The 22,664-nt window shown below is 34.9% G+C and overlaps 1 protein-coding gene across 5 annotated transcripts in view; it reads right to left on the bottom strand.

The window, feature by feature from the left end:
• The window catches only part of ARHGEF12 (Rho guanine nucleotide exchange factor 12), a 143,845-nt gene that overhangs the window by 70,864 nt on the left and 50,317 nt on the right, over nucleotides 1-22,664 (bottom strand). For 2 of the 5 annotated variants that reach the window (XM_067751343.1, XM_067751340.1), the window contains exons 2-4: nucleotides 10,030-10,053; nucleotides 8,419-8,504; nucleotides 6,754-6,810 (exon numbers count right to left, since the gene is read on the bottom strand). In XM_067751343.1, coding sequence (XP_067607444.1) covers nucleotides 6,754-6,810; nucleotides 8,419-8,504; nucleotides 10,030-10,053 — 167 coding nt within the window. Of the gene's footprint in view, nucleotides 1-6,726; nucleotides 6,734-6,753; nucleotides 6,811-8,418; nucleotides 8,505-10,029; nucleotides 10,054-22,664 lie in introns of those variants that run through there. The other 3 variants (XM_067751341.1, XM_067751344.1, XM_067751345.1) reach the window with 2 other exon arrangements.

Here is a 22,664-nt window from a genome sequence, read left to right as displayed (position 1 = left end):
CCTTCTATTCTAAACGATAATCTTGCTGGGTAGAGTACCCTAGATTGCAGGTTTTTCCCTTTCAGCACTTTGAATATACCATGCCACTCCCTTCTGGCCTGCAAAGTTTCTGCAGAGAAATCAACTGATAGCCTTATGGGGATTCCCTTGTGTATACCTCTTTGGTTTTCTATTGCTGCCTTTAGACTTCTCTCTTTACCTTTAACTACCTTTTGCCATTTTAATTATGATATGTCTTGGTGTGGGTCTGTTTGGGTTCATCTTGTTTGAGACCCTCTGTACTTTCTGTATCTGTTTCCTTCGTTAGGTTCGGAAAGTTTTCAGTCATACTTTCTTCAAATACATGTTTGATCCCCTTGTCTCTCTCTCTCCTCTTTCTGAAACCCCTTTAATATAAACATTGGCATGTTTTATATTATCCTGAAGTTCTCATATGTTGCTTTCATTTTTTTTTATTTGTCTTTCTATTTGTTGCTTTATTGGGTGATCTGCATTAGTCTATCCTCTGGATCACTTATGCGTTCTTCTGTGTCATTCAGTCTGCTATTCGTTGCTTCTAGACTGCGTTTTATCTCAGAAGTTGAATTATCTATTTTTTATTGGGTCTTCTTTATGGATTCTAGTTCCATGTTAAAATGACCTGTGCTTAGATCAGTTCTCTTTCTTAATTCATTTAGCATTTTTATAACAAACTTCTTGAATTAATTATCTGGTAGACTGATTATCTCTGTTTCATTATTTATTTTTTCAGGGGTTTTCTCTTGCTCTTTTGAGAGTAGTTCCTCTTCCTTACCATTTTACTTAATGTTCTCTGTCTCTATGAATTTAGGTGAAATAGTTATCCATTGTGGTCTTGAGGGATGTTTTTATTTGGGAGCATCCCACTGTAGACTGTATATGCCACTGTCTCTGGTGTGAGGGCTGAACTTGATGTAGATGCCAGCCACATTTTTCCTCAGGGTATGCTAGCCACTATCACCTTGATAGGGAGTGTGGCTGGTGTTGGGGGAACTAGAGGCTGCACAGGGTCTAAGGCTAGATTTCCTCTCTACTCAGTGGCAGTCACCGCCTTGTCAGGGGTGGAGTCTGCTCTCAAGTTGCTGGAGCAGAATCTCTGATGGTCAGGCTCCAACTGGCTCTGTTCCTTTTAAATATGTGTTTTGATGGCAAGCCAGTACCTGCATACTCCTCACAAGTCGAGTCTAGGCTTCTCCAGCCTTTCTATTTGTCCCACTGGTTCTCCAAGCAGCCAAGGAGGCCTGTCTCCTCTACACAGGATCCCAGAACTGGGATGCCCAGTCTGTGGCTCCCCAGGGTGAGTGTCCACCCATGCTATCTCCCTTTTCCTCTTAGTTCCCTTCTAAGGGCAGAGATCTCAGCCTGATGTTTTTCTTCCCATCCTACCCAATTATGTGGGAATCTTTCTTGCAGCCTTGGTTGTATAGGAGTTTTTCTGCCAGATTCCAGTTAGTTTTCAGTGAGAATTTTTCCTCATGTGGATGTATTTTTCATGTTTTTAGGAGTAGATGAGCTCCATATCCTCTTACTCCACCACCTTGATCCCCCTTTCCAATGCAGCATTTGAAACCCATATAAAAAAGACTGTTTTTTTTACTCAAAAGTGAATTACCAAGGATTGTATTTTGAAAGTGAAAAAAATTAAGTCTTTGTAATGCTTTGCTGTGGGGAGGGGAAGAAGTCTTTAAGGTATTCTGAAAAGGTGAAAAAGTACTCTCAAGTTTCACTGTAATACATTCCTTGAACAATGCAACAACTATATTGCCAAACAGAAAACTAATGAAAATGCAAGGCAACATGCTAAACCTTTCATACTGCATTTACTTTAGGAAAAGCACATTAGTCTTTCTTTACCTTTGATTTTATTGTATGACCAAACTTCTCTAAGTCTCACCTCTTAAAAATTAGCTTCAGGGAAGGGTGTGGAGAAAGACCATGTGCAACTCCATAAAAACAGCTCATTTTTAAACTGCTGGCAGACATCATGTTTTATGAGTTAGACCTCAGATAATCCTTTGATTAAGAAGTTTCTTGATTCTAAATGCATAATGCTGCCAGCAAGAGGAGGCTTAAGTTCCAAGCATGCCGATTTCATTCTTTTAGACTATAACCAACAGTAAGTCTCTTTTCAAAGTTACATTTTCTTCTACCTTAAAATTTTTCAAAGGAAAGAAAAATCCAATTATGATGAATCAACATTGTATTCCATCAATTCTCTTTACTAAAATACTTCATCCCAATCTCAACAACCACTCATTCAAAACTCACTTAACTGAGTGACTCCAGTGTGTCAGGCATTATGGGAGATGCAAAGATGAATATAAATACAAATAACTTGATACAAAGCAGGATGTCAAAGTTGAGACAACAAAAGTAACTGGGTAAACCTAGGAAAGCCCTATGAAAGAGGCAGTATTTGAACCTAGGCCGTGAAGGATGGGGAGAATTCTAATAGCGAGTTATAGGAGATAATCCATTCAAAACAATGGGAATGGCATGAGCAAAGAAAGAGGACCAAGCCACACTTGGGAAAGGAAAATTTGGAGGACAGTCTGGTACCTTTGGGTGAACCGTACTAGATTGATGGAGAATGATGAATTGGAAACAAATTATGGCATATCTTAATAACTATTTGTACTTTCCCAAAAAGTGAATGACCAAATCCTTACTTTAGTAACACTCATCTGACTGAATACAGTAGAATGGAGAAAAGGAAGTGAATCAATGTGAAATAAACATGAAAGAAGGTTATGGGTCTATTAAAATAGTCTAATGACATGATGACAAACTGAACAAAGCAGTGGAGATGAAACCAAACAGCAGGGGGTGAAAAATAATGTGATGGCAGAACCAATTAAACCTGACAAGTAGTTGACAATAAGGGACAAGAGAAACGGAGAAGTCAAAGATAAATTTAAGAAAATAAGACTAAGTAAATGGGAAAATGACCAAGTCATTGAAAGAATCAGGGAAATCAAGGGGAAGACTGATTTCCAGCCATAGTTAACAATGATAAATTCCAGATTGCTCATTTGGATTTTAAGGATAGTTAGAGTGCAAGGATTCAGCAAACAGTTATAAATATGAGACTGGAAACAGGGAGAAAGATCAGGGACAGAAACTTGAGTCATGCCTATATTTATAAGAAGGAAAAAGAAAGCAAGTACAGAAAAGACAAAACCATTATAAAGAGAAAAGAAATAGGTTGATTTAATATTATATACACCAAAGAAAGGGCATCAACATTGCCTAATGGCACAAGGGGAAGGTGAGAACTGAGAAAAAGATCATAAATTTTCAAGTTGGATATTCTGATTCACCTTCCAGATAGTATGTGTTCAGATTTTAAGAGGTTAGGAAGTGAGTGATTTATGAGGACACAGAAGGTTCATGTAGAATGCTCTTTGCAAGGTTGAAGAAAGAACAGAGAATAATAACTTGGTGAGAGTAAAAATCAAACCAAGAAGTTTTCATTTGACAGATATGAGAAGCTGGAATAAAAAGAAATATGAATTAAAAGAAAAGACACTCTGAAGTATCCAAACCTGGATATTTCAAGACCTAACAATTCGCTTCTGTTATGGACTAAATGTTTGTGTCACCCCCACAAAATTCATATGTTTAAACCCTAACTCTCAACATGATAGTACTTGGGAATGAGGCCTTTGGGGAGGAACTGGGGTTAAATAAGGTCATAAGAGTGAGGCCCTCATGCTGGGATTAGTATCCTTATAAGATACCAAACAGTTTGTTCTGTTTCCCTCTCTACACACGCTTGCACCAAGGAAAAGACCATGTGGGCACAAAGCAAGAAGGTGGCCGTCTTTAAACCCAGAGAAGAGCTCTCACCAGAACCTGACCAATGCTGGCAGCCTGACTGCATATTTCTAGTCTCCAAAACTGTGAGAAAATAAAGTTCTGTTGTTTAAGCCAAGTCTCTGGTATTTTGTTATAGAAGCCCCTCTGGTATTTTGTTACAGAAGTCTTTTTGAAATAGACTAAGACAGTTTCAAAAAGACATGGTTTATTTTCTTGTACATAATATCATCAGCTGTAATCTCTTCAGGACACCAAGACAGAAGCTGTAGACTAACTCAAAATTGCCCTGTTAAATCTCTCATATTCCTCAAACCCCCACAAAATTTCTCTATTACGATATTAGTAAGGAAAATAGAAAATTAAGCATCATTAAAATTGCAGATCAGAAAATATACCTATACATGGTCAACAGACTCCAAAAGGTTCAGAGGGGAAAATAAGGGGAAAAGGAACAAATATTGACCTACTGCGCTGGGCAGAAACTTAACAAAGAAGTGAATACAAAACAAACATTTGGTTTCCTCTTAAAATGAGCAAAGTAAATCTATCTCACAAAATGGCTCTAAAAATGGCTAGGAAAGTTTAAATAAATAATTTGTAAGTGAATGACTAGTATTTGTGTGAAGTACCCAGCTAACAATTTTACCCCAAGAGAAGACAATGTATAATCTTAGAAGTTAAAAGTGGGCTTGTTAAGAGACCCTACACTAAAGCAATGTCACCAGTTGCTATGATTCTACTCAGTCATATTCCAGTATTTCCAAGCTTTCCATAACTCTCTAGAGATTCCTTTTCACCCACGCTAACTGCACACAGTCTGAAGAAGTCTATTCACACAGGTGATAAAATATTTGTAATGTCAAAGAGATTTAATTTAGCATGCTAACTCTGTTCTGATCAACTCATCCCTCTCAAAAGTTCTTTTGAGAACTCATGGCTCAGTTCCTTCCAAAAAAGGTATTTCAAGGGTTCTCAAGAAACAAACACAGAGAAGCCACACCTTACTTCCCCATTACCACTTAAAATGTTTCTATTACTACCAAGCCAATGGCATGTCTGAACTAGTGTTAATATTCCCATCTCTGGTAAGAAAAATCTTAGTATACTATTTCTAGTCATGGATTCCTAAATTGTTAGTCTCATCCAAAGCAAACAGCAAGCTTTTGCATACATACCACAGATCTAGGAAAATGGTGGGGGAGATGAAATTACAACATTGCAAAGGTTGCTGGAAAAGAATGGTGCTATAAAGATAGTGTTCACATTCCTAAGAAGAGAATAAACCATAGGAAGTTCTTTATATAGAACAGAAAGACACGGTCTCAAGAACTTATGAGGAGCCAAATACTTTGGAAGGAAGAAAAAGCATGAACTTGACATGCTATAGGGCATGGCACACATTTCCTGTTGAACTACTGTAAAAGGTTTAACTACACAGAAAAAGTACTGGTCACATAAACCCAAGCAAAGAACTATATGTATGTATCTAACACAAAAGCATTAACTGATTTATAATCAAACACAGGCCTCATAATACTAAATAGTATCCGACATTATGTGTTCAAGTGTCAGGAGATATAAATTATAAAGTGTCTTAAAAGAGAAAGGGGGCATTTTCATGTATTTTTTCCTTTCATGTGTATATCAAGCTAGGAAACAGCTACACCCAAGGAAACTTCCACTTGATAGACTTTCAGCCTCTATTGGAGAAGACCTGGTTTTCCTTTGAGGCCAAATTTGGATTCTTCTTTTAAAAAAAAAAACTTACTGGTCTTTCAGAGATTATTTTAAAAGTCTAGGGCTTCCCTGGTGGTGCAGTGGTTGAGAGTCCACCTGCCGATGAGGGGGACACGGGTTCGTGCCCCGGTCCGGGAAGATCCTACATGCCGCGGAGTGGCTGGGCCCGTGAGCCATGGCCACTGAGCCTGCGCGTCCGGAGCCTGTGCTCCGCAACGGGAGAGGCCACAACAGTGAGAGGCCCGCGTACCGCAAAAAAAAAAAAAAAAAAAAAGTCTAGGTTCCAGGCAGTGCTTCTCTTATCCACTTTTCTCAAAACACTAATTAGATGCCAAATCAAGAAAAGAGGACAGGTAAAACTATGCAGAAGAAAAGGAAAAGGAAAAATATGTCTGAAATTCACAAACATGGTTTATATTATCTTTGGAAGACAGGACATAGCCTGGAAATATTAGTGTTTTAATCATCTGTTGCAAAACTTGACCATTCAGGTTAAAGCTGCTCTTTGCGAAGATTATTTTTTAAAGGTGTCATTCTGAAATTTTCCCATTCAGAATAAGCTTTAGGGAAACTTATGAAAGGCAGAGACATTCTTCATGCTACAAAAATAAAATGCTTAGGCTATTTTTGCTGTTGTAGATAAATTACACAAGAACAGCATTTCCAGATGATGAGGCAATTAAAAATAAACAATTAAAAATAAAATTAAAATTCCAAAGAACTGCTAACACATCAAACTATACCAGTACTATACTTAGAGAAAAAGACTGGTAGCGCTGATGAAATTCTACATGATCCAAACTCTGCAAACGGGACATGGGAAGAAAATGCCAAGAATTCAAAGCTCATCCATGTTATTTGGAGAAACTTGACCCAAACATATTAGAGATAATCACTTTCCTAACATAAACAAGACGAAAGAGAAGATGGGTAATGTGCCTATTCTTACTCTACAATGTTAGTTTCTAGCAACCTTAAGCTTCCACATCACAGCCACATTAAAACCCCAGGCTCCCTTTCCCTGCAATAGATCATGCCATGCAGAGCAGACACAAAAGAGACTGCAGTTAAAAAAAAAAAAAAGAAAGAAAGAAAAGAAACAGCATGAAGCAAGCTCCAAGGTGCAAGGCTGAATTGGCTACATTAGCTTACCATATATCTCGGGCTACATTAGCTTACCATATATCTCGGATCTACTCTCCTCTGAACTAGACTTTGTCTTCTTGGAGGAGCTATCTGCACAGGAGCGGGAGAAAAGGAGAGAGATATAGAAAATATGGAGACCAATGTAAGGGGAAAAATTCATGGGGGAAAAAAGAATGAATCATGATCAAGTTAAATCGTGCAAACACAAAGTATGAACATCACAGGTGATAGCCCTTAGAATAGTCACGAACAGCACAGGTAATGACATACTTTAGATTTATCAAAGAAAAGACAGTGCAATAAAAATATGTAACAAAACAATACATGAAAAGTCTACAAAATATATCATCTGACAATTGTAGAGATGACAAAAGCACTAAAAGCTGTAATAATCTCATTATGAGGCACTGAATACCACTTTGCTAATCTGTCTTTGGAGATAGGCACATCACAGATGACCAATACAGAGTTAAGTCAATCTAACAAGACTATAATGCTTCCATGAGCACAGGGCAGAAACATGTGACACTAATTATCAAGACAGTAACTAATCATATAAATGAAAGCCTCTGAGCCCTATGACATCAAAATTAGGTGTCAGAAATAAAGGATTTTTCTTAATGGAGATGCAAGAACTTACATATTACATACTTCCACCACCAAAGCCTCCTACACTGATGATTGGGATTGTTCACCTACCACCCAAGATGCAGGTAACTTAGTAGCTATTCACCTCCCATTCTTCCCTTCCTAGATAATATTTATATTTTTCAAAATAAACTAGCAGTCTATACTAAAAGTATAAACAACCTTAACTAGACACAAAAAATACTCCATTAAAAATTAAAAATTTTACTTCTAAGTGAAAATACTTAAAAATAGATATATTTATGTATCTGAGACCTTAGCATTTACTTACTTCATCTTTTGTCATAGGAACATACAAGTAATAAAAGAGTATATGAACAAAGAATAAGTTTCAAATGACAAAAGCAAAATTATCAAGCAATTTTTATAAATTAAATACTGAGTGGGTTTACAAGGGGAAAGCAAAGGCCTATACATTACAAGAGGGGTTCACCCTATAGATACAAAATTAAGAATATAAACAGTCAAAAGTCTACCAGCATGAAAACTCTAGGAAAGATCAACACTACTGAGGTTGAAAGACAGCTGTCTGAGTTTAGAATACTCTTCGAAGAAAAAGGGATTTCTATTCATTTGCTTATTCTAAAATGAGATGATCATCAATTTTAAATTATTTTATCTAATACTCCAATTTACCATGATCACACCTGAATTTTTAGATGACTACAGAATATGTAGTTGTTATCAAGCCTTGATTATAGCCTTGATTTTATAAACATACTACTGTTCATACCTAGGATTTACCCAAGTTCTTGGTCTGACCAAAATCTCCAATTATGATACAATAAGCATTTCTATTATCATCATTATTTTAAAATATAATAGAGTCTATAACGATGCTTCCATAGTGGAATCCATAGTGTTGAAAGTTAAAAATGCTTGTATTCCTCCTGAGTGCAAAGGTTTTATATTATGTAATTGAAGAGGAAGGAGAGTCTTAAACAGATCAAACAGCTACTGCTGAGTGTTTCAGGTGGTCATGCAGCTTAAAGTGTTATTACTGGAAACTTCACTACTCTCAATATTCTTTGGCAGAACAAAGCGCTTTACCTGTGGGGTCAAAATCATGTGATGTACTGCGCTCAACTTTCTGCTTCTTATCTGTTGGTGACTCTCGGTTCAAAATACTTCCATGCCTAAATTAAATAAAAGCAATTAAATATTTTACTATAAGGAAATAATTGGAATAAAAACTTAATTTAAAAATCCCAAGTGTGTCTTACAAAGAGAAACCAAGAAATCAGTTTACCTTACACAGTCTCATAAAACTCTCTAATTTATATTTTTCAAGAAGTTTTAAAATTCAGTCTATACTATGTTTAATACAGAGTCTATTTACCTGGTTATAAAAAGTGCTTAAAAATAGTGAGTGGTATTTAGTAATAAAGTCTATTTTATTCTGAGAAATAACTGCTTAAAACCTTTTAGTGGTTTTCACAGGTTAATCACTATTATTTCCATTTAACAGATAAGAGAACAGTACCTAAAAGTAATTAAACATATTCCCCAACCCTATGTATATTATGGCCATGTTCAAAAACACTGTGTAAATACAGCATGGATGAGAACAGTTTTAAAAAAGAAAAATCTTAGGCAAGGCTTTATTTTAAAAAAAATTGGGGTATAGTTGTTTTACAATGTTGTGTTAGTTTCTACTGTACAGTGAAGTGGGGTTCCCTGTGCTATACAGCAGGTTCTTTTTAGTTATCTATTTTATACATATTAGTGTATACATGTCAATCCCAATCTCCCAGTTCATCCCACCCCCCCACCCCGCCCCGCCCCTGCTCTCTCCCCTTGGTGTCCATACATTTGTTCTCTAGGGCAAGGCTCTCTTAAAGCCTGCCTATAATTCTTGCCATAGAAGTCTTTCCAAGGCCCAGATGGCATAAGAATTATTATTTTTCCTATGACCTACCCAATTATACTTGATCAGATAATGGCTGGGCAGCAAACAAGACCACTACTATAATACATACACTTCTAATTACTTGAAATGCCAAGATTAGCATTGGTATCCTGGACTATGCCATCACTAGAAATGATAAAAGTACTGTAATAATTAGGAATGACATACTACCTACATTTTAAATAATACATACAACAATTAAGATGAAAGAGAAAAAAGATGCTGAAGAACGAGTACTGAGGAAGAGGCATTTAATCCCAGGAAATGAATAAATATGGAGATACAGGCACAGACATATTTGGACATTTTGGATTTTTTCCTTTACTGTCTTAGGGTAATTAAGACTGATCCAGTTTGTCAAAGTTCATTAACTAAAAAGGCAGTTACAGTTACCCAAGTGATAAAACACATCAAAAACTGGCAATCCATTTACACTCCCCAAGCTACTCACAACTGAAAACAGTCACAATAGATTTTTAAATTAAATCTCTTCATAGGGAGTGATCTTAAGTATCAATTTGAACAAACTTTTAAAATGCTTATATTAAAAACATTGGAAATGTTATCAAAATAATGCTGTCTTCCAGAAAAAATATGCAACACCTGTTATATTTTAAATTTGTAAAACATTTTGAAACTTTAAACTACTTAAATCCACATTTTCTAAAACCACAAAAATGTACCATAATTTTGAAGGAACACTTCTAAGTAAAATTTAACCTAAACATATGAAGTGCAACTGAACAACTTACCTTATAGGTTTTTTGAGGGGAAACCTGAAACAAAGAAAAAACAAAAAGAATAGATGTAGTTATTTCACTTGCAAGATTGTTATTAAGCTTATTCATTCTACAAAACCAGAATAAGGGATTTAAATCTTATACTAACTTTCCCAAAGCAAGATTCAACAAACAGGTGGAGTTGGATACCATTTTTTAACATCTTAACTACTTTGTTAAATCTTAAATTGCAGGTGTATTTACCATCAGCTGTCCCTGAGTATGGGTTCTCTTTTTAAAAATTCAAATAATAATAGCAATAGCTACATTTATTGAGAGCTTAGTAGATGCTAAGCACTATTCTAAACTGTTCACTTGTAATATTTTTTAATCCTAAAAAAATAACTACGAAGATATTATTTCCATTTTACAGATTAAAAAAACTTAAGCAAAGAGAAATATTTTACCATTAAAATATTATATTTAGTTTTCCTAGCAAAAGTTCCTTCTTCACCTTTCCCCATTCAAAATATCTGGATACTTATTACTGCTCTATTGGTTGGTCTGTGTCTAACCTTTGATCATGATTAAATCATTCTTCTCAATTATTTATGTTTAGGTAATACCAGAAATCTAGAAAAAATTACCACTGGGGCACTATCAGTTATTAAAAATATATTCCAAAAGTAGAAAACAAAGGTACTTTAAATGTTTTTTCAGTTTGTAAGCTAAAAGAACTACAGCCTTTTCTCCTGGTTGTCTTTTTTAAAGGAAATATTACTGGAGGCTTCTTGATAAGAGTTTGATGCTATACATAAATGCTAACCTAAGTCTAAAAGAGTGTTCTCAAACATCCTCCCATTCCTCTTCTCATTTCTGTCCTTTTTAGAATTATCTCAACCTATAACATTTTATGTAAAGATTATTTAGGTGATAAGAACAGGGCTTATTAAGAATATCAGTAAATTTTTTTAAGGCTACTAGTTACAGTAGTAAGAAATAAACATAAAATGATACCTGACTATTTTATTTGGCATGGAGGTAGTTTAGTTTAAAAAAAAAAAAACCTTAGTCTAAATATAACTTTAATTATAAATCCCTTTACCTCCTATGTAAGTAAAAATTGATTCAAAGAAAAAGAGAATCTAAAAACTTCCCTAATAAGCGATAGCATATTAACTCTACGACCAAGTTAGGGATAATAAGGAAAGGGGGTCCTGGGATAAAAGAGAGGACACTGCTCTAGAGAATATACTGATTACAAAAGATAACCAAACCTTCAGAAATAAGAGTTCCTAAGTAGTCCATCCTTACTTGTTGGGGGAGGTGGGAGGGAATGGGATTTAAATTTAAAGATGAACATAAAAGTTGGCAGAAAAGAATTCCCAGCTGAATTTCTGCAAAGGACAATACCTGCAGTTAGCAACCTTAGCCACTTGGCCTGACAGCCATTATAAAAGCTCCTACCCAAAAACAATGCTGCTTGCGTCAGAAACTGCATCATCCAGAGAGATTCTGGTAAAGAAATCTGGAAGTTCCCAGACTACTGACTGTAAACCAGTTTCCTGAGTTATTTTCTCTTACAAGGGAATGGAAAGGAAGGGAAAGAGGACAAAAATGGAATGAAAAGATAAAGAAGAAGGACCGCCCTACAGTATAACTTGCTTATCATAATCGACTTACTATATTCAGAAAGTACAAAGAACTTTTCTCAAGAAAAGCTTTATTTACATCACAATACTTTTTCTCTAGTCACCAAATTCCACTTTAAAGTATGTAGTAAAACAAACAAATATGTATGTACCTATGTATGTGCAGTCGCATGTATGCAAGCAACAAAGTCAAGGGCCCTCCTGGCTATTTCATTCTTCCCTCTGCTCCAGCTAAGAAAATCACCAAGAGAATCCCATGGTTTTGTAAAATCCCTACCATCTGCTGGATATTGAGATGAAGATGTAATCAGATAGCTGGAAATAGAAAGCTAGAACTCCAAAGAAAAACTTGGGGCTAGAGTTGTAGATTTGAGTCACCAACCCACTGATGGCCATTGAAATTTAAAACAGCAGGTAAAGAGAAAACACCAAGGATCAAATCCTGGGGGAAAAAAACCTAGCTTCTGAACAACTGAGAAAGGATGTGAGAGCCAAAGAAGGAGATTAAGAAGATAAATCAGAATGGAGAAAGGGTTGCCCTAGGAACCAATAAAGAAGAGGTAATACTATCAAATGCTACAGAAAGGTAGGTCTAAAGGCTAAGAAATGGTCATGTTCTAAGCAACAGAGTAACCCAACACAAGGCTGATGAAACAATTCTGGTGTACAAAATCCCATGTTCAAGTCCCTGTCCATTGTATAGTCCAATCATAAAATTGTGAAAATCTCCTTTGGTTAGATATTTAAGTACAACAGCTGTATCTGAATGCTGACATGTTGGATATGCCTAATTAACCAAACGCGTCTGGCTTTTGAAAGTATCATATTGATGACATGGACATTTAGTCAACAATGAACATGTTTCATGCATATTTATATATGTGTATATGTATTCTGCTAGTTATAAGACAAAGTCAAACTGCCAATATGAAGAACCATAATATGTAAAGAAAAGGGTTATCAGGAATTTGAGCCATTGGGATAAGGTGACTAGATGCCCCTATTTTTGATTACCTATACTAAGCATACTCGTATGCCAAAAATCCTAACCAAGGGCCTTAAATGTCACAATACTTTCACTCACTTGACTCACGATGCCTTTTCCTTGTTAGTTCTGAGCTCTAGCATTAAACCACTAGGTAGCAATATACAGAGGCCTCCCCCAATTTTTTATTTTCCCACTCCTCCCAATATGTTATTATAGAGGGAAATGTGATTTGGTAATTAAATAACCCTAACCTATAATTAATATATACTGGAGTAAAACTTACATTTTTTAGCCAGGTTTTTGTTTTTGGGGTTTTTTTTAATTAACTTATTTATTTAGTTTTATTTATTTTTGGCTGTGTTGGGTCTTCTTTGCTGCACGCAGGCTTTCACTAGTTGCAGCAAGCGGGGACTACTCTTCGTTGCGGTGTGCGGACTTCTCATTGCGGTGGCTTCTCTTGTTGTGGAGCACAGGCTCTAGGCGCGCAGGCTTCAGTAGTTGTGGCATGTGGGCTCAGTAGCTGTGGCTCGCGGGCTGTAGAGCGCAGACTCAGTAGTTGTGTTGCATGGGCTTAGTTGCTCCGCGGCATGTGGGATCTTCCCAGACCAGGGCTCAAACCCATGCCCCTGCACTAGCAGGCGGATTCTTAACCACTGTGCCACCAGGGAAGTCCCAGACAGGTTTAACTATTCTACAATATACATACACATACACAATGTTATAATTGTTTTTAAGATTTTAAAACTTAAAACTTTCAAGATCGTTAAACAGAATTTCTTCTGGATCTAAAATATTGCAAAGAACAGCCAAAGTTTTGTGTCATCACATATTTGCTTATAATAAATAGCCTACTAGAAATCGTATTTTCCTTTTATTGATTTTGGTGAGAAGACCTAGCCTTTTGATACTACTCCAGTGAGAAGTGTTCTGAAAGCAGAAATAGGGATATCACAATCAAACCTTAATTCCTACTCTCTGCCTCCTCCAAGATATTAGATTTTTCTCCCTTGGGTTTAGTTATGATGAGGAATTTGGGAGTTAGATGGTTCTTAATAATGGATAACTGAAATGAAGGGGAGGAAGTTAAGGAAATCTTACCTACATTGGATAGTGGTCAAGCTTTTATTAACAAACAATGTTAGCTACTAAATTTAGAATTCTCAAAAATTCCACTGTAAGATACATCCTGATTTTAGTGATATTAAAATGCAGGGGGAAAAAAATCACTCCAGCGAGGAGAGTTACTAGACAAAGAACTCTGCAAAACAGATAACAATTAAGATAATTCTAAGGCTCAACCCCTCATAAAGTGATAATAAACAATAGTGAAAAAAACAGACTATTCCAATATTGTTATAGTCGATGAAAATTACAAGTGATCTCAGGGCCTTAGGTTCAGGGACTCCTCAGAAAAAATATAAATAGGTTCATATTCTAGTTTCACAATGAGAAGGTACTTGAACGTGGGCAAGTTGCTTAACCTATCTGTAAAACAGTGACAATACTAGACCTACCTCACAAGTCTGTTTTGAGGATTAAATCAGAAAATGAGAAGGATTAAATGAAAAGCACTGCCTAGCACATAGTAACCACTTAATTATTATTACCTATTACGGAGAACAAAAATAAAATCTGAACTTTAGCTGCATGACTTCAAATTCAATAGAAAATAAAAATAAAGACTAACAATATTCCAATCGTTTTTTAGCTCAGTAAAATCCACAGAAATGCATAATTCAAAGCCAGTGATGAAACTATAAACTTAACTTGCCAAGTCATATTACATAAAATTAAGGGCAATACTCAAGTTAACAAACTTCCCAGATGCTACAGGGTAAGAAAAAATATCGGGTTACGACCAAAACTTTTAATTTTCCTGGCAAGTAAGGTCAGTGATTTTTATTTAAACATAGTGAAATTATGTTGACCATACCGGCCACTTAGCAAAAAAGTCCATTATTTCCTCATCTCCTTTAAAATATCAAGAATGATTAAGGCATTCTGTGTCCCAGATGTAAATCGAGTTTTTCATTTATATATTTCTATTAAATAATTTAAATAACCTGAAGTATAGCACTTAATTTTGAAATTACTCTAATATGAATATGAACCAGCTAGCTCAAGTATTATATCATTTTTCACAAAATAACAAACATAACAGCTAAAAGAACATTTGTCTACAATACACAGCGCCCGTAAGTATTCAGACCATGGTACTGACTTCAGCTGAACTGTTAATTCAATCTTTAGATCTCTGGACAGCAAGATTCATAGAACCAAAAGTAGTAAATGACCACTACCACTTCCCTCCCCCCCACCAAAAAAAAACCACACCAGTCATAAATTCTTAGGCCACCTATAATTTATAACTGGTCTAGCTTAGAGTCACTAAAAGAACTAAAAAATTTGGAACTAGCCAAAAAAAGAGTCTGAACATTATCTACCATTGTACTTTTTTATTAGCATATAGATCCAAAGCATGAAAAGTTTAGCAGAGCTGGCAATAAAACATTAATTAGTTATATCAGACAGGCTCTAAAGCAGAAGCTACAGCTGACAGGATGACTCATGGAGAATTCTTCATGGTGTTATTAGTTTTAAACTTGTGGACCTTGCAATACAAACCACAGAATGACAAGGAACAAGGAGCTCAGTTCTGTGTAAAATCCAAAAATGATTCACTAGAATGTAATGTAAGGTCTCAAATTAACTTTTAAAACATAGCTTAGTATACTGCCACTTTTACTGAAGAACTTAAACACAAGACAGACCCTAAGTAAATGTCTCTTACTTCTTGGACATACTTTGACAAATCAAATAGTAAATTCTAAATTATTTTAATTCCCTCTGCCAGAGCTATTATAAACTGCATATTGGTTGTTTCTGAACTGGAAAAAGTAATTCACAATAAAAATAACAGCTTATTAAACTTTCACCTTTTTATTGACAATCTGGAACATTATCATTTTTGTGAGTATTTCCTGTAAGGTTTCTAAATAAATTTCCTTCGAGATCATGAGTATCACCATTAACTTAGTGTCTTTTTAGACTTCAAATTATTCACTCCAAAAGAAAAAAGAGTAAAAAAAAAAGAAACTTGAAAAAGTCTGAGACCCTCAAACTACTTAAGTATCCTCATCTCATTAAATACCATTCAAGCCATCAAATCCATTATTAAACAAATATCAGCAAGAAACTGGACTCTACGGAATAATCTCATGACTTATAAATCAGGGACAACGTATGATTTTCATTAGATAAGGATTTAAATCTTAATCTTGTTTCACAATTCCCTATTTCAGGGTATGTTTGTGAAAATAAAAATGAGAGAGAGAATAAAAGGTCTCAATCTGGGATAGACATGTTTCCCAACAAGATTTTACATAACATATATTAATATTAAATGTTCATATTTTGTAAATTGAAGTGACAATGTGCAAAATTTGTTAGGACAAGCTGCTTTCTGCAAATTTGCAGAAAGATACAATTGTGCTTCTGAAGAAGTAGAAAGTCTTAGTTATTAGCTTTTCACCTTTTGCATTGAGGTACCACTGAGACAAGCTTCAGCATTAATCAGAGCTTGACAATTTCATAAAATATAAAATTATAATATAAAATATGTCAAATAATATTTTATTTTCTATTATATAAAAAAATTCTACTCAAAATTTAAATTATTATGTATCAGTTAAAAAATAGAATTCTGGGGCTTCCCTGGTGGCGCAGTGGTTGAGAGTCCGCCTGCCGATGCAGGGGATATGGGTTCGTGCCCCGGTCCGGGAAGATCCCACATGCCACGGGCCGGCTAGGCCTGTGAGCCGTGGCCGCTGAGCCTGCGCGTCCAGAGCCTGTGCTCCGCAACGGGAGAGGCCACAACAGCGAGAGGGCCGCGTACCAAAAAAAAAAAAAAAAAAGAATTCTGTAGCAAGGAATATCAATTAAACAAGAAAACAAATTATAATGGATTTATCTTAAGTGTGCCTAAACATTTCTTATCAAGTGTCAACACAATTACAGGATAGGACTCTTTTATTTCTAAAATCTTGGGAGAAGGAAAAATAACCAAAACTACACTAACTCCCAAATCACAAAAGATTATTCTTGATCTCTGCTTACCTTCAGGTGTTGGTACTTGGTGTGCACTCATTCCTTGAATACAGGAAGGCTAATCACTGCCATAGCTATACTTAACCCAAGTTAAATGGCAAGGATTGCCCCCAAAATCACAAGAAAATATAGGGAATGAGAAAAGTATAAACTTAGTTCCCACATACTCTAAAAATGTTCACAATTTCCTTGAACTAAACCAACATATGTCTATTTCTTTTGAGGAGATAAAAACCTCATACACTTTCCAGGAAGAACTCTAAGGGAATAAGGATTGAGCATATTCTATGTTTTCTACTTACGATTTGTATAAATTATATAAGAAATGCTTTATGGGTAAGTATTTTGATTACATATCCTTATATTTAAGTCATATTCCTTAGTTGGTGAAATATTTCTATAAATAATGAAAATTTAGAGGCTATACGGATATAAAATATAGGTAAAGATAAGACTACTAAAAAAACTGATCAGAGCCAATATCAGTACAATTAAGTTTTCTATATAACACACCTTCCACATCCATAAAAGTGTTTTATTTTCTTCTGAGGAGATTATTTTTCATTGAAAATACTTTTACTGTCTATGTATACAATGAATGATCTGATGAAAATTTTGGTTTTAAACTAGAGACATTTCTCTTCATAAACACTTTGGTTCTGCCATCAAATATTAACAATTCCTCAATTCCTCTTAACTGTCCACTTAGTTTACCATAAAACCACACTTTCTGCTGCCAAACCTGAATACCCCAAACTTTCAAACTACCGCAAAGAAAAAAAAAAAAACCTCTGATTTTGTGGAGCAAAGGTGAGAAAATTAGTGATATGCATGCCATCTCACCCTTTCTTCTACAGAAGTTTTTCTTGATCTAAAACCAAGGAACTAGAGTTGAGGTATACTCTTATCAGTAACAATGGCTCACCAGAGCACTTCATCTGGAAAGGCGGAGAGAAAGGGTGTTTTAATTATTTTGACATTCTTCTTACATCATCCCAGAATTGAGAATCATTGCTTTACAAAGTTCAGTTCATTCTGAATTCACTGACATTCAGTTCCATTTTCTCCCTTAGATGCTAAAAATGTGACTTATCTTAACATGCTTAACACATAAGACTACTGATATTAATAATTTCTAAATAAACCTATGCTACTAATATCATTTTTATAACATTTTCAAGATAATTCCTCTCTCTCAAGGGATTGAGGAATGAGACTGTTATCTTTCCCAAAATGTAAAGTTTCCTATTAAGCAATGGTTCTCTACTTTTTAATATGAAAGAATATCTTTTATTCCCAAAGAAATACATGTACACAATTTAAAAATTAAAAAGACAAAACAGAAACCAAAAATCAGCTATAATCTCAACACCTAGCATTTTAATGAATATTTCCCCCATCTTTTCTCAAGATATAGATTACTGTATTTGTATATAGTATAAACACAGTGTATAAAAGTTCTTTTTATAAAACTTAAAGCATAATGGACATATTGTTTTGGTAATTTTTTAAACTTAATATCAACATAATTTTACATCATTACATTTTTCACTACAGCACTGGTTTTAAATTGTGCTGCATAAAACCCTAGAGGTTCGAAAGCGGTCCCTCAGAGGACAAAATTGGGTAGATGAAGACTCTAGGTTCCCCATACATCAGAGCTGCTTAGCTTTTATTTATTTTATATATTGAACTTACAAATGAGATAAAGATTTAAAAAAACAGGGCTCTAGATAATTCTTGATACCTGCAAAGTGCTTTGTGATATAGCTACTTAATTAATTTAACCAATTCCCATTTGTAAATACTTAGGCTACATCCACTTTTTAGTATAATAAGCAATGTTGTAACAAAATATCATTGTAATTCAAGTTATGCACTCCCTCTTGATTTCTTCCTTAAGATGAATTTATCTACAGTAAGGAATCCACATGGGAGTTTGGCTAGAAGTAAAGAGGAGTTTCTGTGTGTACCAGGTAAACAGAAAAGGGAAGACACAGCAGTGTCTCATCTCAATCCTCCTAGCTCAATCCCATGAACTCATTTCTATCCCTTAAGGAAACACACAGAAGCAAGAAGCTGAAGGAGCTGTTTTAGGAACAGACTTTGTAAGACAAAGTAACATTATTTTGGTGTCTGAGTGTCAAAGTTCGGCACAAAATAGGTGAAAGAGACTATTGCTGTTAAAAGTAAAAACAGACAAAGCAGAGATCCACATAATAGCAGTTAGAGGTATATTATCCACAAATTGAATAAACGCCAAAAAGCTACAACAAACTCATAATATTTTCAAATGAACTTGTATTTATTAATTACAACACCATCATTGCATTTGAAAGAAAAGTAAGCAAAGATATGGAAGATGCTTTACTTACACAGTATGGGAATTGCCCTTAGTATATAGAGAAATTCTCAGTTCCCCTGCATTAAACATAGAAGCAATCCCTAAACTGGGAACCACTACACTTGTTATGCATTGAATTGTGTCCTCCAAAAACATATGTTGAAGTTCTAATCTCTGGTACTTGTGAATGTGATCTCATTTGGAAACAGTCTTTTGCACACACTTCTGGTGTCATATCTAAGAAACCTCTGCCTAACACAAAGTCACAAAGACTTTTCTCCTACATTTTCTTCTAAAAGCTTAATGATTTTCAATTTTACTTTCAGGTCTATGACATATTTTGCAATAATTTTTGTATAGGGCATGAGTATGGATAGAAATTTATTTCTTTGCATATGGATATCCCATTGTTCCAGCATCATTTGTTGAAAAGACCATCCTTTCTCTATTGAATTGCCTTTACACTTTCGTTGAAAATCAGTTGTAAATATATATGTGGGCCTATTTCTGGAATACCACAGAGGTGAAATGCCTTTCTTATCACATATCAAAGGATGCACAATATCAACGTGACATCACTAGCAATGTTAACCTTGATCATTTGGTTAAGCTAGCATTTGCCAGACTTCTCCCTGTAAAGTTCCTTTTTTCCCCTTTCCATACTCTACTCTTTAGAAGCAAGTCACTAAATCTAGTCCATACTAGGGGTTGGGAAGATTAAGCTCCATCTCCTGGAGGAGGCAGAATTTACATATGCTACTTGGAATTCTTCCCATAAGGAAAATTTGTGTCTTCTCCTCTTATTTATGCAATAATTTCTATCAGCATGAACTCATGTATACTTATTTTATACTTTGAGTTCTAATCCAATACTACATTATTTTCTTGCTCAAATGATTTCAGCTTCAGCCATTGAGAGTTCCTTCACCTGTATCCCTTTGACATGCCCCCACTGTTTTATTTTTTGAGCACTTCCTGTTTCTGGCACTACAAAGTGCTTTAGGCTCATCTTATATCTTCCCTACTCCAGCCCTAGAATCAACCATTTCTCTAAGGAGTCATTTTATTGGACAATGGTATTTAGAAACCAAGATCTGGGTGCTGAGTGTACTTGCTGCTACTGGGGTGTCAACACTTCTTGGCCCTCTCAGCAAACAAAGCTAAGAAGTTCATGTGTGTATACTAACTCATGTATAGTATCTATCCATCTGCATATTTATTAAACTAAACATGAGTTCATACTGATGTCTCTGATTCTAATCCAGTACTACAGGTTCATTCACCTTCCCTCTTTGCTTAACTTCCCAATCTGACAGTGAGAAATCTAGCTCCCATCTATGTATATGTGTATATATATATATACATACACACACACACACACATATACATGTCTTTTATATGTTCATATATATGTATTTTATATGCTATTTATATATTATATAATACATAGGTATATATACTTATGTATTATATATTAATATTGTTGGGATTTATAAAATTCCAAACCATAATTCACTTAAATTGTTAAATTTACTGGCATGCTATTCATAATATTCCCTTATAATCTTTTTAATATTTATAGAATCTGTAGTGATATCACCTCTCTGATTCCTGCAATTGGTAATGTTTGTCTTCTCGTCTTTATTCCTGATCAGCCTGACTAGAGATTTAACAACTTTACCGATATTCTCAAAAGAATTAGCTTTTGCTTTCACTGTCTTTCTCTACTGTTTCTACTTCATTGACTCCTACTCTGATCTTTTTTTCTTTCTTCTGCTTAATTTGGTTTAAATTTCCTCTTATTTTTCTAGTTTCTTAAAACAGAAGTTGATGTCACTGACTTTAGACCTTTCCTCTTTTCTAATAGGTATTTAATGCTATAACTTTCTAAGTAATGCTTTAGTGGCATTCCACAAATTCTGATATTTTGTGTTTTCATTTTAATTCAGCACAAAATAATTTCCCATTTCCCTTTTGATTTCTTCTTTGAGACATGGGTTATTCAAAATTCTGCTGTTTAATTTCCAAATATTTGGGGGCTTTCCAGAAATCTTTCTTTTATTGATTTCTAACCTAATTCCATTGTGGTCAGAGAACATACTTTGTATGACTTAAATCTTTTTAATTTATTCAAATTTATTCTGTGGCCCAGAATATGATCTATCTTAGTAAATGTTCCACAGTGCACTTGCCAAAAAAAAAAAAAAAGTGCATTATGTTGTTGGCTAGAGTGTTCTATAAACACAATTAGATCAAATTGGTCAATAGTGTTAAGTATTCTGTATCCTTGCTGACTTTCAGTCTACTTCTTTCAATTATGGAGGGATACTGAAATCACTGTTAATGATTGTACATTTGTCTGTTGTGGTTACATCAGTTTTTGTTTCATGAGTTTTAAAGCTCTGTTAATAGATGCATAAAAGTTTACAACTGCTATGTTTTCTTCTCCTTTATTGACCCCTTTATCATTATGAAATGACCTTCTTTATCCCTCATAATATTTTTGCTCTGAAATCTACTTTATCTGATATTAATGCAGTCATGTTAACTTTACTTTGATTAGTGTTGGCATAGCATATCTTTTTCTATCCTTTTACTTTTAAATTGTGTGTATTTATTTTTAAGATGTGTTTCTTGTAGGCACCATATAGTTGGGCTTTGCTGTTTTATCCAATCTGATAATCTCTGCCTTTTAATTGAGGTGTTTGGGCCATTTACCTTTAATGTGATTACTGATATGGATAGGTTTAAGTCTATCATGATTGGTATTTGCTTTTCATTTGTCTCATCTGTTCTTTGTTTCCCCTTTTCACTTTTTTCCACTTTCTCTTGGATTCAATTATTTAAATCAATTAATTGATTTTTTCCAGTTTTATTGAGAAATAATTGACACACAGCACTGGATAAGTTTAAGGTGTACAGCATGAAGGCTTAATTTACACATATTGTGAAATGATTACCACAATAGGTTTAGCTAACAAACATCTCTTAAAGATACAATAAAAAGGAAAGAAGAAAAAAGGAAAAAAAAATTTCTCCTTGTGATAAGAATTCTTAGAATTCATTCTCTTAACAACTTTCCTGCAAGTTATACGGCAGTGTTAACTATAGTCATCGTGGTGCATCATGTTGATTTTTTTGTTTTTTGTGTGTGTGTGTGTTTTTGCGGTACACAGGCCTCTCACTGTTGTGGCCTCTCCCGCTGCGAAGCACAGGCTCCACATGTGCAGGCTCAGCGGCCATGGCTCACGGGCCCAGCCGCTCCATGGCATGTGGAATCTTCCCAGACCGGGGCACAAACCCATGTCCCCTGCATCGGCAGGCAGACTCTCAACCACTGCGCCACCAGGGAAGCCCCATCATGTTCATTTTTAAAACAATTTTAATATTCTGTTAACTTGTTTGACTCTCTCACTAAACCTTAAATTATCTGAAAGTGAAAACCATGTTCTATCTGATTTTGTATTCCAATTAACTAGTGGAGTGCTGAGCATATATCTGACAATTCAATACAGGTTTACTAAATGAATTCATTCATTAAAAAAAATTTTATTTAGAATTACAGAGGATACAAGTG

This window comes from Pseudorca crassidens, chromosome 9 (genome assembly GCF_039906515.1).
Source record: "Pseudorca crassidens isolate mPseCra1 chromosome 9, mPseCra1.hap1, whole genome shotgun sequence".
NCBI lineage: Eukaryota > Metazoa > Chordata > Mammalia > Artiodactyla > Delphinidae > Pseudorca > Pseudorca crassidens.
The sequence above is the reverse complement of the archived record's forward strand: the minus strand, read 5'-3'. Positions and strand labels throughout refer to the sequence as shown.